This window comes from Palaemon carinicauda, chromosome 21, assembly GCF_036898095.1.
Source record: "Palaemon carinicauda isolate YSFRI2023 chromosome 21, ASM3689809v2, whole genome shotgun sequence".
NCBI lineage: Eukaryota > Metazoa > Arthropoda > Malacostraca > Decapoda > Palaemonidae > Palaemon > Palaemon carinicauda.
This window is the reverse complement of record NC_090745.1, coordinates 22,189,619-22,207,654: the sequence shown is the minus strand read 5'-3', so window position 1 is coordinate 22,207,654 and position 18,036 is coordinate 22,189,619. Positions and strand designations below refer to the sequence as shown.

Sequence of the window (18,036 nt, the reverse complement as noted above, 5' to 3'; positions counted from 1 at the left end):
TAGAGGGTAGGTGAATGAAAACTACCAGCTACGAAAACATCAGCAAAGTTTCCAAAGACATGTAGAAATTATAATGCATGTGTTTATTTACTTGACGTTCGTATGTTGATTGTGCTTTCACAACATCCTCTGGATTTTTATAGCAATGCCAATGTTACATAAGGTGATAGAAAGAACAAAAAGTAAGTGGAGAACAAGAAAAAAGAACCAAGAAAGAGGGAAGCATGAATAAGAGTACAAAGCTGAAAGCTGCTAACTAAAACACAGGCAACTGGCAACTCATAACATAGGAATAGAACACTGAGGGTTCAAATACCTCGTTTAGGGTGTATTTATGTAGGAATAAACAATAAAAGTTATCATATTAATATTATCTTGATTTCTTTTAGAAAAGAAGCGAAAGTTTGCTGCAAATCTTTGGGAGCTCATAACTCAAAAACATACTTATTCACACTTAGGTACATTTTTCTCACTTATTTGTTGTTCAATATTAGAGAGAAAGATATCGTTGAAAAGAAGAATAAAAATCCCACAATTCTGTCAGACAAAATTTTGATTTTCTTTTTACATTTTTTTTCACGATTATTTTCCGTCTAGACGAGGGAAAAAATAAAAAATCATTAAAAAAAAAACAGAAAGGAAAATCAAAATTCTGTCTGACAGAATTGTTCGGTTGATAAAGTAGTTTTTATGGTATAAGTTTCAATACAATTGGTATTATAGTAGTCGGGAAAAATGTACCTAAATTCTTTTTTAAATCATGATTTTTGCTAATAAATACAAAAGTTTTTGATCAAATGACTTGAAATTTTTATATGATGAAGGTATTATATATGTCTAAAACATATATAGAAATTGTGTAATTTGGATCATTAGAAAAAAAAAATGGCGGACTTGGCGGACGATCCCCTTAATCAAACTATTGAGTAACAATACATAGTATTTCCTGGGTCTATATCTGTTATTATGAGTACTATAAAGAATAAATTTGACACTACAACTAGGAAAAATATCATATTTTACACGAGTTTCCTTTCTTTGTTTCATCTCTGATAGTAGATTGATATTCATATATAGTGTAGTTCCCTTATCTCTATTTCATCTCTGATATTCGATTGACATTTATCTAAGGTAAGTAAAGAAGGTCCTCAACTTACAAACACAAATCTAACTGAAATCACAAATCTCAGATAGTCTTCTCAAATGTTCATACATTGTAATAAGATAAAGAAATATTGTAATAAAATATTATATAATTAAATACAGTAAGCAAAACATTTGCAATAACCTGATATTATTTCATATGAAACGGGACTATTCGTTGACTTTTGTAGCAAGAAATTATAGGCATGTAAACCAGGTTAGGTCTACCCTAAGCCAAAATTTAATAAAATTCAACTTACAAACAGTTTCTTACAACCAAATAACTTTGTAAGTTGAGGACCTTCTGTACACTAATAGGACAAATATTTACTTTTACATTATAAATACAAAATACATTTGCTGGGTAAGTTGGTATTTTTCTTGCAAAAACAGAAAATGGTTTTACATATTTCACAAGTCATTCTTTGTCGAGTTCACAGCGCACACGTCAAATGACGTTATATTTCTGCCGGAAGGCGAGTGGCAAAGCGAGTGATTTCCTATTGATTCATTATAGAGCAATCTTATTATTCCCCTCATCGAAACATCGAGTAAGAATACCAAGTATTTCCATGGTCTGTATCAGTTATGAGTAGCAGTATTTACCATAAATTCAAGAAAAGAAAAACTGTATGTCTGGTGACGTCATATTTCTGGCAGAAGGCGAGCTGGCAAATTGAGTGATTTCCTTTCAGTACTTTACCAGTAATATTAGTATTCCTTGAAAGGCTATATCGTGAAAGTGTTCACCTTTGATTCTTTCCAACCGGAGTCTGGATTTGTTCACTGAACCAGAAACAGGAAAGGTGGCAATTCCACTGAAGCCATGTGATCGAGAGGGGAGGTGCCTGGCGATGCTTCCCTTGAAGATAGTGAGTTTTTGTGTTAGGTCTTAACCAAAAGAGTGGTCATGTTCAGGATGAAGAACTTCACTTCTGATCTGAGGGCCCTAACATAGGAGAATACATAGTATCCTTGGGCAGAGAGACCAGAGCACTCTATTCATCCATGGACTTCTTGAGAGGCAAGATCGTAAAAAAGTTCAATTGAATATCACCAAAATCTGGTCCTTATTGTCAAAATGACAGTAAGATAACCCCAGAAAATATAGTATTTTCTGAATTGGGTTTCCAGATAAAAAGGACCATGTAAGTAGGCTTGTTTTACTTAGCTAGTAGTAAAAGCAAAGCTGAAGGAAAAATGGGAGTCAGATCCTTGCAAATAAATTTCTCCGCTCAGACATGGCCAGAGGTGGTAACCCTGGGGACCTGTTAGCTTGGAGAGAATTCTCAGAGGTTGAATCCTGCCAGTTAAATAGCTTTAGAGTCACTTTAGTTTATCTCGAGAGTTCTAGTCTGCCTTTGAGTTCAGGATTCTGTGCTTACGTCTGAATTCTGTTTCTTGGTTTTCCTCAGTGACAGGTTTCTCTAGGGGAGATTCTGACATATTCTCTAGGTGATGGATGAGGCTCCTGATCCTCGTAACGTAAGATGTCTCTGAAACCAACGCAAAGTTTCCACTAGGGGTTTACCTCTGTTGGGTTGGTACCAACATTCACATCAGGATCCCCCTTTAGGGGTGACAATAGTAATGTTGTCAAGGTTATGAGAATTACCTATTTCATCTTAAATGTCCTTCCTTTCTCTAGCTGTAAACACATTGAGGTGAGATAAGGATGCAGAGAGAGGCCTAGGGAAACTTTTTCCCAGCTCTACATGCGAGGCTGAAACATGGGACTCCTTTCCCAGAATCAGTTTCTTACATACAAAAGATTTTTATGCTGGGAGGTCTCTGCGTTGTCTTCGGTGCGGGACTCGTATATGCTTCTTAGTAAGGTTGACTTTCAAGTCAAAATGGAGTTCCGTTCGAGATGTAAGGTAAGAAGTTTCCTGCCCTTTATTACCTCTCAAGGCTCGTGAAGGGGAATCCCCTGACCAGATCATTCTATGCTTATCATTCATATTCATAGGGCTACTATTTGGGCCACCACCTGGACTTTTTAAGAGGATGTCTCAACCTTGGTGTGTTACGGAAAAAACTTCTCCCGCATTAAACTAGCATATGACCTGTCATTGCAGGGTATAACCTGGATGAGTTGTAAGCTTGTCTTGTGCGTGAAGAAAATTCTTCACATGCAAAAAAGTTGGCGCATGTGGTGACATCATCATACGCTGAGATGGCGGCGCATACAGCTTTGGCTGAAAGATGATCTTAACTGAATACAGAAGTAGTAGTTTACGTGATTATCCTACTCGACTTCCCTACTCTAGTAGGTAAGGAAGGAGAGGGTAAGTTAAAAGGAATGAGTATTTGAGAAGCTTTGGGGTGTGGACGCAGCTGATACGGTCCAACCACCCTCATCATAAGCCTCTAAAGATTTCTTAGGAATCTGTAGAGGAGACCTAAGCTTAGGTCCCCCATAGTTATAAGGCAAATCTAGTTCGTGAGAACGTGTTGGTGACTGCAAACTTTCCTCTTCCAACACAGTTGCCTCATGGCTCAGGGGGAAAACTGTCTCAACTCTAGAGTCCCTCCAACATAAACATCTTTTTGAACAAGCCTCTTTATTTTCCATAATCATGGTCGATGTGCTGGGACCTGGCTCAAGACAAAAATCTTTAACAAGTGCCAGCTCAAGGTCTCGCTGTGCATAGACGACACTATTATGGACATTATGTGCTTTGCCTATTGTAGATAAAGTTTCAGGGAAATCACGATATGGAAAACTAATGGAAGGTTCTTGTTTCATAGAAAGAGATTCGTCTCCAACTCCTGTTGGGAGGAGATGCAGTAAAGAAAAAATCTTAAGTTTCCTGCGATGAGAAAAACATCTCTTCCATTGGGAGGAAGTCCACTCCCTACAGAACTTACATGGTGATTCCCTTGAATACCTCTTGTCTAGGCAAGAGGGACAAAAAGGATGTGTGTCTATGTCTGCCCAGCTCCTAAGGATGCCACAAGAGTTGCTATCCCATTCTGAGCAAGAAAGTAAATACCAAGATTTACTAGAGAAACACTCACTCATAACTCACAGATAATGAATAGTCACAATTAAGAAAAAACACAAATCAAGAGAACTAAACAATAAAAGGGTAGGCGAGATGAATGCAAAAGGCTCGATCATAGAGAGGAAGTGAAAGCAAAATTTCTTCCCTTCGCAACCAGCAGTGTCGTGAGGAGACGCTGTGAGCGAGTATCCTCTTGCTCCTTGTGCATGCACTGTGGTTACCCAGCAACAAAGTATGGTGCAATCAACCAAATTTTTTATTGACCAGTCGTAGAAAACATGATAAGAAGTAACAGCATATAAATGACTCAGAAGTTTATATGTGCATATGAATACTGTAAACTATTTTTGGATATATTATAAGACACCTTGATTAACAATAGTGTAAGACTTTACAATTTCTATATAAAGGAATAAGTGCTTATTACTGAATACATTCACAACCACTTGCTTAAGAGAACGGACTAGTGACTTATGCAGATATCAAGAAATGTGTTAATGTCACACAATGGCAAGCTAAGCTACCGATTAGCCACACGATTTGAAAATCAGACATAATTTTTCATTCATTTATCATGTACCTTAAATTTCATAAATATTACTTTTGCATATATTTGTATTGGCAGAAGTCAATAAGTTCGAAATTTGTACGCAGGAGGATTATTATGCAACTAAACAAAACAAATATACCTAAAATTCAAAATATAAATGTTTAAACCTTTTACAACAAAAAACTAAAGACTTACTTGATGGCTGTCTGGGCATCATTACGAAGTTCATTAAGAAAACCAAGTTTGAATTGATGTCGGACAAAGAGAAGAGAGTGATTGGTCTTATTAAGAAAATCACGATGGCCACGAACACACTTGATTTCTCCTTGGTAAAATGACCATCCTATCTCACTTAAAGCATTCTCCAGTCTGATAAAAGATGAATACATGTAAAATTAAATGTTAATTAAATCAAGGCACACATACCAAATCTTCAAATTTTAAAGATTTCTTTACATGTTTAATAGCTATTTAAGCAAGCATATGTCAAAACATTTCAGAAGGAAATTATACATAATTTCAAATCATTCTATTTACATCACAAGCATTCAAAACTTGAATAAAATATTGCATAAAATGACTCACTTGAAAATCCATTCTACGATCTTTCTTAACCTAAGTAGTATTCCAGTCTATTGATACTATTTTCATAAAACAATTTCCTTATCTTATCATTCAACCAATTTGAAAAATTATATTTTCATAATAAAATAAATTTTTGAACATACTTACCCGCTGGTTATATAACAATAGCTTTATTCTTCTGTCCGGCAGAAATTCAAAACTCGTGGCAATCGCATAGATATGCCAGGTGTACACTAGCGCCACCACGGTAGCTAGGCCGAACTATTCCATCCAGCACCAGATTTTCCATGCCCATAGGTCTCTAGAGGGGAGCAGGGTGGGATTATAAGTTATATAACCAGCGGGTAAGTATGTTAAAAAATTTATTTTATTATGAAAATATCATTTTTAAACATTTAAACTTACCTGCTGGTTATATAACAATAGCTGATTGACACCCTTGGTCAGAGACAGCAACATTGTTGGAATTTCACTTAAGTGTTAAATAAAAACAAGCTTAAGGGTTCGTACCTGTTAAGGAAGCTGACTTCAATGATTCTCTGCCTCATTATGTCTGCTATCCTTATAAGATCCAGCGGTCCACTCAGGGGGCTGAAGATCTCTAGGAGCTGTCAAATGGGTAATAACCTCTATGTTGATAGGACCTCAACTAATAATCTTGCTCCGGGCACTCTCAAGGAACAAAATGACCACCTGACTAAATCAAAGATTGCGGAAGATTGTAGACCAATCTTCACGAACAATCATAAGAATATATAAAAGTTCCAAGAGAAGAACAAGGGTACTAGGGATTAGGGGAAACATAGTGGTAGATCCTTCACCTACCACTGCACTCGTTGCTACGAATGTTCCCAAAGTGTAGCAGTCCTCACAAAGCGTCTCGATACGTTATAAGTAATGCGAGCGAATACAGGTTTACTCCTCCAAAAGGTTGTATCCATGATGATTTGCAGAGAACGGTTTCGTTTAAAAGCTACAGAAGTTGCCACAGCTCTAACTTCATGAGTCTTTACTTTAGGCCGCTTAAGGTCTGCCTCACCACAGTGTGAGTGAGCCTCTCTAATTAAAAGTCTTATAAAAATGATAGGGCGTTTTTAGACATAAGTAGCGCAGGCTTCTTGACTGCGCATCAAAGAGCCTCTGAATTGCCTTTTAAATCTTTAGTCCTGTTCAGAAGAAACTTCAGTGCTCTAACAGGAAAAGAACTTTCTTCCACTCTTCACTCACCATATCAGAGAGAATAGTAATCTCAAAAGATTTAGGCCTTGGATGAGAAGGACGTTCGTTTTTGGCCAGGAATCCAAGTTGCAAGGAGCATATGGCTTTTCCATTTCTGAAGCCAATATTCTTGCTAAAAGCGTGAACTTCACCGACTCTCTTAGCTGTTGCCAGACCTACTAAGAAAAGAGTCTTCAAGGTCAGATCTTTAAAAGAAGCCGAGTGTAAAGGCTCGAATCTGTCACTCATGAGGAATTCTTAAAAACAATATCTAAATTCCAGGCTGGTGAATCTTATCGACGCTTCTTAGAAGTCTCAAAAGATCTGAGAAGATCTTGAAGGTCTTTATTATTTGAGAGATCTAAATTCCTGTGTCCGAAGACAGCTGCCAGCATACTCCTGTACCCCTTGATGGTCGAGGAGGAAAAAATGTGCTTTCTTCTAAGGTTTAAGAAGAAATTGACAATTTGTGTTACAGAGGTACTGAATGAAGAAACTGATTTAGCTCTACACCACTCTTTAAAACCTCCCACTTAGACTGTAAAACCTTAATGGTAAAAGTTCTTCTTGTACTAGCGATAGCCTTAGCTGTCTCCTTCGAAAACCCTCCAGATCTACGGAGTTATTCGATAGACTGAAGGCAGTCAGACGTAGAGCTTGGAGTTTAGATAGTTTCTTGCCAAGTGGGGTTGTTCAAGAAGATCTATTCTCAAAGGCAGGCTTCTTGGAATGTCCACCATCCATTCCAGAACCTCTGTGAACCAACCTCTTGACGGCCAGAAGAGAGCTACTAAAGTCAACTTGGTTCCCTCGTGAGACATGAATTTTTGTAACATCTTGTAAAGCACTTTGAATGGTGGGAATGTGTACAAGACCATGTCACGAGCTGCTTGACGCTCGGGGTCGCACTGTGCTTGATGATTAACGTAGCGTCTTGATAGACGCTCGACGTCACGTCTTACAGGACGTCCTGTTCCACTGGAAGCTCGACGTCCTGTTAGGTGGACGTACGACGTCACGTCTGTTTGCTTGACTCCTTGCTAGGGAGTTATAAAGACGTTCGTCATCAACAACATCTCGACAAGTAGGCTCACTACGCTTAGTGTCCAGGCGTGAAGTTACCTGACACTCAAGATCCAGGTCTGCTACTCTCTTGTTGTATGCAGGCCGACAAACTAGCATGAGCAAAGACAGCTTCTATTGCAAATCTAGTAGTGTAATAAAAATAGGGTCAAACTGTTGTGGTACAGGAGACGTCATGTCTACCACAAGCTCTCTTTCTACACCGTTTAAAAACACGCAGAGCGTCCAGAGGTCGATAATCAGTTTGATGGTGGAGGAGGAGCATGAACTGAAGCCATGCTAGGCTCAGACAACTGTCCTGCAACTGAGAGAGTTGGACATTATTTGACAGCTGCTGACATCCTAAAAGGATGTTTGGTAGGAGAGTTTTTCTTCGGTAGAAAGAAAAAACGCTCAGAACTGTTCGAAAGACTACAACCAGAAGCTTGCGGTGTCAAGAAAAGACGCTGATTGACCGTGTCTATCTTCCTCTTTAGAAGTTTGGAAATTGATGCCAGCCTCGTCTGGGAGCTGAGTCATCTGAAGACGGAAAAAAAAAAAAAAAACTTTCACCTCACATTTCCTATGATGAAGGTGAGAGACCTGTGAGGCGTCAAAAGGTATGCTCGAGTAGGCGACTGCTCGGGAGCTAAAGCCTCTCGTTTCCTTTATTATTCAATATTTCTTCTCTCCGGGAAAAGGGAGCTAGAAAAAGTTTCAAATCGACATTCCTTGGAAGAGGTCTAAGGATAAGAAACAACGATATGTCCTCACAGACGCACCCTCTATTTGAGGGGTGGTGCTTAGCCCGAAACAAAGAACTCAAAACTGGACAACTTCCTCCTATACACGAACCTTCTGGAAGCTTGAAGTTCGGATGGATGGGGAAGTAGAAGTAAGCATCCTGGAGATCTAAAGAGATCATCCAGTGGACCTTCTTTACTGCTGCAAGCATAGTCCTCTGAGTCTCCATAGAGAACTTTTGTCCTTTGGACGTAGCTCGAACAGTATGAGACTGACGTTGGACGTCACGGTTTGTTTGACGTTCAACGTCACAAGCTTGTTGCTCGACGTCACGTTCAGCTTGACGCCCAACGTCACGTTCAGCTTGACGCCCAACGTCACGTTCAGCTTGACGCCCAACGTCACGTTCAGCTTGACGCCCAACGTCACGTTCAGCTTGACACCCAATGCCACCCTTAGCTGCCTAGCGATCGTCGCCGCGCTTGGAAGGTAAATGCTCGATGACACGCTCGGCCGTTTGATGTCTGGTATCAAGAGAAGCAGACACTCAATGGGATATAGAAGCCTTATCACGCTGTTCAACATTTAGGTTGCTGGTAGGCCGCCTGTGCGACAATGCGTCCTGATAAGAATCATGACGAACCATCGCTTTGCTAACAGCAGGCTGATAAGTCTGCATAAAAGATGAGAGCCGCTGCTTCATGATAGTAGCATAGTCCAATTAGGATCAACATTAGGTGACACCGGTGTAGAAAACTTCGAACGCGAACTCGCCTTCCTCATCGCTTACATAACGCTCCGCATTTCAGCAAACGGAAACCAGTCTGGAGGAAGCGGAGGTGCCTGTACCGTAACACCAGACTCAGGAACAAGATCCGTATCAGTCTGAAACTAAAGCTTTGCCAACTTCTGACATCCTGACAGGACGTACACAGCAAAAAAGGGACACTGCCTTCTCTCACAAAAGCCCTAATGCACTTCCTGCCATTGCAGCTGAACGTGTTGCTGCACCAACATCTGCAGTTAGGTTTTTTATGCTGCATTGAGGATGCGCTATTGCACTGCCCTATCAGCAATGTCTTTTTTATGTTGTTACTTTTCTCAGAATGATTTATTGTTAATTTATTCTCATCATTTATTTATTTCCTTATTTCCTTTCCTCACTGAGCCATCTTCCCCTATTGGAGCCCTTGGGCTTATAGCATCTTGCTTTTCCAACTAGGGTTGTAGCTTGGCTAGTAATAATAATAAAAATAATAAACAGAGACTCCTTCAACGTTTTCCTTAGCGAAAAACTCTGAAGGCGGGACGAGAAGCAGCAGGTACAAAATAAAATGGAAACTCTTCAGAAAAAAATCTCATGACTTTCTGAAAGTCACTCCCTTCCTCCTACAAGTCTCTAACCTAGGTAGAGATGTCTTGTTTCCTAGGAGTCAACTCCTTAAGGTCCTGAATTCTGACCTCAATGCTTTAGAGGTTTAATTCTCGCTCTCCCACAGACACCAAGAATTAGTTCAAACAGGCCTTGGTTTGAGAACAAAATATCTTTCTATCTGAGAACAAAATATCTTTCTAGTTAATATTTATTTCTTAATACTGTATAGCGCTTGCTGTAACAATGTTCCAACGCTAGACGCTCATGGTCATGTAGACATCAAGTCCTACTGTTGGAAGCCAGACGCCAAGCAACTGCTTGGCGTTCAGCGTCACGTGACTCTCGGAACAATACTATTCACGATTCAGACGCTCGCGATCTAGACGCTTGGAGATATGCTTGACAAGCGACGTCATGTTCAATTACTTGATGCTCGACGACACGCAACTGCTTGGCGTTCGGAGTCATGATTAACTGCTTGACACTCAACTTCAAGTTCAACTGCGTGAAGCTTGATGCCATGCCAGCTCTTGTTGCTCGGCGCCACGTGACTTTCAGAACAATAACGCTTGCGATTAAAAAACGCTTGCGATTCAGACGCTCGGAACTATGCCGATCGCGTCTAGAACGGTAGATCATCGAACAAGAGAAACCAAGAAGTTACACTATGTTACAAACATTGAGTCAAACTCTTACAGCAGCGTTAGTAGCTAGCCTTGCTGAACACTCAATGACTAACGCTCTGTTGTTGTCACGCTTAGCTTGGTGCGAGGCGTCACGCTCAGTCACCTGGCGAGCGCCATCATGCTCAGCTGCTTGGCACGCGCCATCAAGCTCAGCCGCCTGGTGCGCGCCATCACGTTCAGCTGCCTGGCGCTTGTCGAGCGCCTGAAAGGAAGACGCTCCCGCTTGGTCGCTTAATGTTAGAAAACCCTTTTACCTTGCCTCACCTACGGCGAGAGCGAGCGTTCTGGGAATCGTCAACAGGAACGCTCGAGGGAACATCTGTTCAGGTCTTACAAGACGTTCGGCGCCAGGCTAATGCCTCTCGCTTCCTTTTGCCGATCGACTTTACTTCTCTCATAGGTCCGGGAGCTTGAAAGAGGTCTAAGGCAAGGAAAACGACAGGTCCGAACAGAAGCACCCTCCACTGTATTGAATAAAATTCACTGCACTAATTTAGCACTAAAAATTTGCATTTTTTAAACTCTTTGGCATAAAACCAAAAGTAGACACGCCCGTAGAGGGAGATCTTACTATTCTGTTAAGGGCTTGAATGAGAATGCAATAGTCACTGAATCCTATATAAAATGTAACAAAATATTTTATATAAAATATTAAATGAATAGATATAGGAATAAAAAATATATCTATATATTTAAACCAACCCTTATTACTTACGGGGTTCCAACAAAAGACGAATAGTCACATTTAACAATTGGAACATTTATAAATATTATACGAAAAAATTTAGACATTTATAAATATTATACGAAAAAATTTAGTATTCCAAAAACGAACAAGTAAACAACGATACAAAGAATCGTGAGACTATATCGATTGTCATGAATACTACGTCGTATAAAAATTAACTGAACGCTAATTTTGTTTAATCTTTGTAAACAGATTAGCTAAAGAAAAAATACTAAAAGGGTCAATATAATTGCAAAATAACATATTCCTTTTATCTAATACAACTTAAAAACTTTAGTTTTTAAACAAAATGTACTTTTCATAAATATCGATACAAAGAGTAATACTGTAAAGATAGACTGAGGACTGCGTAGCATAAATAAACTGAACGCTAGATAATCTTTAAAACAGATCGAAGATTATCCAAAGAAGGCATATCAAAAGGACAAAAATTTTCTTAAAATAACATAATCCTTTCATTTTATATAACTAAATACTTTGTAAGAAAGTATTAACTTATCATTCTTTGTAGAAAAAGAAAGAAAATGCAAGTCATACTGAAGCTTACGTCATATGACTATGACGTCATCGATGAGGCGGGGTGTTTACCTACCGCCATAATGCTTTCGTTAGTTTAAAATAGGATGATAAATTTCTAATCCTACCTTTTAAGCTATAACATAGCAATCAAATAACAAACAAAACCAAATAAGCGAATGCCCAAACCCCGTATATAAGAGTACATCACCAATATACTGCTAAAATCCAGGTTAATCACGAGTGAATTCCTTCTATGTTGCCAGAATGGCGGCAGAAGAAAATCTGGTGCTGGATGGAATAGTTCGGCCTAGCTACCGTGGTGGCGCTAGCGTACACCTGGGATATCTATGCGATTGCCACGAGTTTTTTATTTCTGCCGGACAGAAGAATAAAGCTATTGTTATATAACCAGCGGGTAAGTTTAAATGTTTAAAAAGAAAATTTGGGATGAGGAAAATACAATATGTCACACTATGTATGCTCAATGAAATAAAAAATCAAAACAATAATGAGTCTCCAAAAAATTATATTAAAGAAAATATAATAGACAAAATAAAATTCAATGGAAAATAGTGAGTTGCACATAAAAACTAAACAAATATAAATACAGTAATCTATAGTTCAAACAATAACTAGAGACTATAAAAATTTAAGCAGAATAGAGTACTGCTATTTAATCTAGAAAGTCAGAGAATAACATTAAAAAATATAATTAAAATATGTACAGTAGTATAAACTTTACCGAACAGTATATCCAAGAAGATGAGCATCTGAATGAGGTAATACAAATAGATGCTTTGCTGGCAGATCACAAGCTGTACAAAGCGTGGCAGCTTTCTCAGCTGCACCAGTGTCTTCTCCAGGGACACTGATTCCACTCTGAATAAGTACTAGGGCTACTCGAATGTTGCGTTCACCCAAGACTGTTCTGAATCATAAAAAACAATATTCATGAACATGCAAGAGCACTGTAACATTTAAATGGTAAAGGATTTCCTCAAATCCCTTCATTTCTAGTTTAATTTAAACTTAGTCTCTATTCAAAAGATGAATTATTTCAACTATGTAATAATATCCAGGCTACAGAGCATAGAAACAGCTAATTAACATATACTGCATCAACATTCCATACTTAAAAAAAATAAGAAAAAGTGCAAGAATACCACAAAGTAATTGCTGTTGTAACATTTGAGTACTTTTAAATCAAACTTTATGATCAATAATCATAATGTTACATTTACAAATAACTACTTATTAATAGCCTACTTACTTTGTAGTTTCAACTTTTGTGGCCAGTTCATTTTTCTTCTCGGTCCAATTAGTATCATTCCAGTCCAAATCATAAAACAATACAACCAGGGATGGAACTTTGTAAAGGTATTTAGAAATCCAATTAGATTTTATTATGCCCTTTGGTGTGTACCATTCATAAGATTGCCTCTGAAAACAAATACAATTGTAAAAAGGTAAACAATGAAAAGTTCAATAATATAAAACACTGAGTGTACTTCAGGCTTTTCAGCAACTAAAAAAATTTTTTAGATTATAAAAGAAAGAATTACAAATAAGAAAATAATACAAAGATCACAGTACTGAGAACTTTCTCCCAAATTAGCACACCACTTACAGTACTAGCTTACACCCACGACTATTTTTTCCCATAAACGCAATTGATTCTCTTAAGAACTGAAATAATTTTGTCCCCAATTCCAAAATACTAACTTCCCAAATGACAACATTCCTTTAAATACCTGGTATCCCATCAGATGTCAAGGAGGAGACATAATACTGTAGTGACAACCCTACAATAAAGGGCAAAATGGAATGGCACCAACAGCATAAAATCACATTCAACAGATTACCGTTACAGAAGTGATGGTCACTGACAAAAAAAAAACTACACTGCTTATGAATATTAAAATCAATTAAATAAAACTTCTCTAAAATATTTCTCAAAATAAGACAAATTCGTAGATATTTTGTATTTTTCCTAACTATACAAACCTTAGCTATTTAATAGGGGTATTACTTTCGGCGTGGCTGAAATGACGAGCCATTAAAATTTGGCGAGGGTTAACTACCCATACCAGGTCTCTTAAGAGACCTGAGAACTCGAACCAAGTTCCATGGGGGAGGTCTCACTTCTGACTGAGGACAGGTAAGTTCATAACTTCGTATGAGTAAGGAAAGTTCTAGTGATGAAGAAATGTCCATTCCTTTCAGTCTAGAGGTGGGGCTTAAGGCTGAACGATGGCCTTTTACTGCCGAGACTGAAAGGCGCATTTCCTCACGCAAATACACGAGGAATTCCGCTATTACTGGAATAGTGGCATCAAGAGGAGAGATACCCCTTCCACGACACCAACCACAGAAGACTTTCCACTTTGCCTGGTAGACTGCTGCTAATGACTTAAGCAAGTATCCAGACATCCTAGTCGCAACTTATTGCGATAATCCTCTCTGAGAGAGGAGATGCCGGATAGTCTACAGGCGTGAAGTCATAGCGAAGCTACAGCTTTGTAGAATATGTTGGCGTGTGGTTGTTTGAGTATATTGTGTCGTGGAGGGAGTTCTCTTGGGGGCTTCGTTAGGAGCTGCAGGAGGTCCAGAAACCATTCTGCATGATGCCACAGCAGACCTATGAGGGTCATTAAAAGATTGACCGATGTTCTGGCCTTGTTGAGTACCCTCCTCATCAGACAGAACGGGGGAAAGGCGTAAAGGTCGATGTTGTCCCACCGTTGTTGGAATGCATCTTGCCAGAGAGCTTTAGGGTCTGGGACTGGGGAACAATACAGCGAGAGCCTGAAGTTCAGGGCTGTTGCGAAGAGGTCCACAGTCGGAGACCCCCACAAAGTCAGGACTTTGTTGGCTACTAGATGATTCAAAGACCACTCGGTACTCCCTATCTGAGATGCTCTGCTCAGGTTGTCGGCGAGCACATTCCTTTTGCCCGGAATGAAGCGTGCCGATAGTGGTATTGAGTGGATTTCAGCCCATCTCAGTATCTCTACTGCTAGATGGGATAGAAGCTGCGAAAAAGTACCTCCTTGCTTGTTGATGTAAGCCACTACTGTGGTGTTGTCGCTCATCACCACCACTGATTGGCCCGCCAGGAACTGTTGGAACTGTTGAAGGGCCAGAAAGACGGCCTTCCTCTCTAGGAGATTTATGTGGAGGTACTCTTCTGACTCTGACCAGAGGCCTGAGGTGATGTGGTGCAGCATGTGGGCCCCCCACCCTATTTTTGAAGTGTCTGAGAACAGTATCAAATCCGGGGGGAGGACGAGAAGATCCACTCCCTTTCGTAGGTTCTCGTCTGCCACCCACCACTGGAAGTCCGTCAGTTCCGCTGATCCCATGGGGATCTGCATGTCCGGGGAATCGTAACCTTGATTCCACCGGGACTTGAGTCTCCACTGGAGGGATCTCATCCTGAGGCGACCATTGGGAACTAGACGGCCCAGCGATGAAAGGTGACCGAGGAGACATAGCCACGTTTGGGCTGGAAGTTCTTCTCATCTGAGAAAAGGTCTTCCGACCTTTCTCAGCCTAGTTATCCTGTCGTCTGATGGGAAGGCTTTGTGGAAATTGGTGACTATAATCATGCCTAGGTATACCAGTCTCTGTGTAGGAAGCAGGGATGACTTCTCGAGATTTACCATGATCCCCAGATCTTGGCAAAACCTCAGATGTTTGTCTCGGTGTTGTAGAAGGGTTAACACCGAGTCTGCTAGGATTAGCCAGTCGTCCAGATAACGGAGGAGACGGATGCCAATCCTGTGTGCCCAATATGAAACTAGGGCAAACACTCTGGTGATAACTTGAGGTGCTGTGGAAAGACCGAAGCACAGCACCTTGTACTGGTACTTTCTGTTGTCTAGGCTGAATCTTAAGTACTTCCTTGAAGACGGATGGACTGGGATCTGGAAGTACGCGTCCTTTAGGTCCAGAGTACACATGAAGTCCTGAGATCTTACCGCTGGTCTGACCGTGCCTGCTGTCTCCATGCTGAATGAAGTTTGTTTGACAAACTTGTTCAGGGCTGAGAGGTCGATGACTGGTCTCCAGCCTCCAGATGCCTTTCTTACAAGAAAGAGTCAACTGAAGAAGCCTTGGGACCCGTCGAGGACCTCTTGGAGAGCGCCCTTCTTCAACAGGGCCTGGACTTCTGCCCGAAGTGTCTATTGACACTGGATTCCTGGTCAGGGGAGGGAGAGATGTTATCCTAGACGAATCATGGAGATTGTCCAGGAATTGGCCCCGAGTTGCTTCCACCTGTCTGAACAACTTTGTAGGCATTCCCCCATCGGTGGAGACGCAGGGGGAGAGCCTATCCTAGCATTTGCGGCCCTGGCCGCTCCCTCTAGGATTCTTTCCTCCCCTGGAGGACTTTTTGCCTTTCCTGTCCTTGACAGGAAAGGGCTTATTAGACACTGTTGTCTTCGCTGCTGGTTTCGTCACCATGGTCTTGGTTGGACGGGACTGCTGAGGTGCTGGAGGTTTATAGGGCTTGGATGTCAAAGCCCTATGGAGGAGGGAGGCTCGATGAGACTTCCTCCACCTCTCAGCAGCAAGTTCCACGTCCTTAGGCTCAAAGGACATTCCTCTAGGGAGGAATGTCTGAGCCTATTAATCTCGACGCTGGGGACCTGTTGGTGGAACTTCTCAGACACGGTGGTGTTTGCCCACAAGTTCGAAACTTGGTGGGCAAAAAACTCGATCGTGCGAGTGCCTGAGTAGAGAAAGGTCTCCATTGCCTTCCTGGTACGCTCCTTGGAGAAATCCTAAGATTGTACCAGGATTCCCGAGGTCCCTAACCAGATGTCCAGCCATGAAGTAGCTTGCATCGCATACTTAGTGACCTTTACCTGGCTAAGGACTTCGGCCACTGAGAACGTGACCTGCCGGCTAGAGAGTCTCTCAAGAGGGATTCCCCTGGTTAGCTCTTCCAGAGAGTGGTGAAGTGGAAGAGCTGAACTGGGCTCCTCCAGGATCTCAAAGTACCTCCTCTGCTGTACACGAGGAGGTGGGAGGAGCTTGTTCGTAGAGCCGGCACAGTTGGAGGAGGCAAAGTAGGAGAGCTGTTGGGTGATCTTATCCCTGGTACTCTTCAACCCCTGAGACCAGGGTAGGGTTACACTGGTCTTTGAGGGTTTCTGAGTGCCAAAAACGCAGTCTAAGACCATGTCCTTGCCCTCTCGAGGGAGTATCTCTGGGTCGGATAACCCATTGAGAACCCTCATTAGAGTCAGAACCTGCCAGAATGCATGTTCTGACTCTTGTTGCTCTCCTCCTGATGTTGGATTTGCAGTGAAGTCTCCTGTCCCCAAGAGCTCTTCTTGGGGTGAGTTGCGGACATTCCTCTCGTGGCTAGCTGTCTCCGTTCTTGTAGTCCTGGTGGAAGACTTTGGCAGAGTCTTGGAGTCTTTGGACTTCTCCCGAGGAAGGAGGTAAGGCTCCAACATCGTAGGCCTGAGTGTTGCGTCCTTCCTGATCTCTGACTGAGGGGAACTCTCCGTGTGAAGGGAGGTTTCCTTCAACGGTGGAATGGAGGAGTGCCTCTCCTAATGCGATTCCCTTGGTGAAGGCTGGTCTTCATCAGATAGGAAGGGAGAGTATCCCTGGGGAGATAGTGGAGGGACTAGCCTTGATGGTCTGCACGAAGTCAGCTTCACCCTCGGGGAAGTGACCGCGTCGGAAACTCCTCTTTTCCTCTTCAAAGGGGTAGAGGAAGCCATGGTTCTGTGTCGTGCGTCCAGAGCTATAGGCTGCTCTGACGAGTGGCCGGACAGGACAGGCTTGAATGCTTGTGTTACAGCTCTGACTAGGGCACTGAACCAAGGCTGTTGAGTGACTGTGCACTGTCAGACAGATCTCCTGAAGGGAAGGAGACCAAAGGTTCCCAACGAGGAATCACCGTAATAGGTGGGTCCACCTTAGAAGGTAGTTTGGGAATCCTGAACCCCTCTGCTGGTGCCTGTTTCCCTTCTCCCGCAGGGCATGCTGGAATGCTTTTGAGGGGAGGGGAATGGTGACCTTGCCGGGTGTAGTTCCTGCGCCCGTGCCTGTTGATGTGCGTGCGCAGGAGAATATTGGCGCGCGCGTGGGCACGCAGGAGAGTATTGGCGCGCAGGCGAGTGGTGGCGCGTGGTTGAGTGGTGGCGCGTGGTTGAGTGGTGGCGCGTGGTTGAGTGGTGGCGCGTGGTTGAGTGGTGGCGCGTGGTTGAGTGGTGGCGCGTGGTTGAGTGGTGGCGCGCGGGAAAGTGGTAGCGCGCGGGCGAGTGGTAGCGTGCGGGCGAGAGCTGGCGCACTGACGAGTGTTGGCGCGTGCATGCGGGCACGTGTTAGCGCGTGCATGCGGGAGAAATCTGGCACACAGGAGAGCGCTGATGTTT

At 41.8% G+C, this 18,036-nt stretch overlaps 1 protein-coding gene across 2 annotated transcripts in view; it reads right to left on the bottom strand.

The window, feature by feature from the left end:
- Positions 1-18,036, bottom strand: part of gry (trafficking protein particle complex subunit 11 gry) — a 286,176-nt gene that overhangs the window by 171,001 nt on the left and 97,139 nt on the right. For both annotated transcript variants that reach the window (XM_068344871.1, XM_068344872.1), the window contains exons 4-6: positions 12,909-13,078; positions 12,381-12,566; positions 4,897-5,070 (exon numbers count right to left, since the gene is read on the bottom strand). In XM_068344871.1, the coding sequence (XP_068200972.1) occupies positions 4,897-5,070; positions 12,381-12,566; positions 12,909-13,078 (530 nt within the window). The remainder of the gene's footprint in view (positions 1-4,896; positions 5,071-12,380; positions 12,567-12,908; positions 13,079-18,036) is intronic.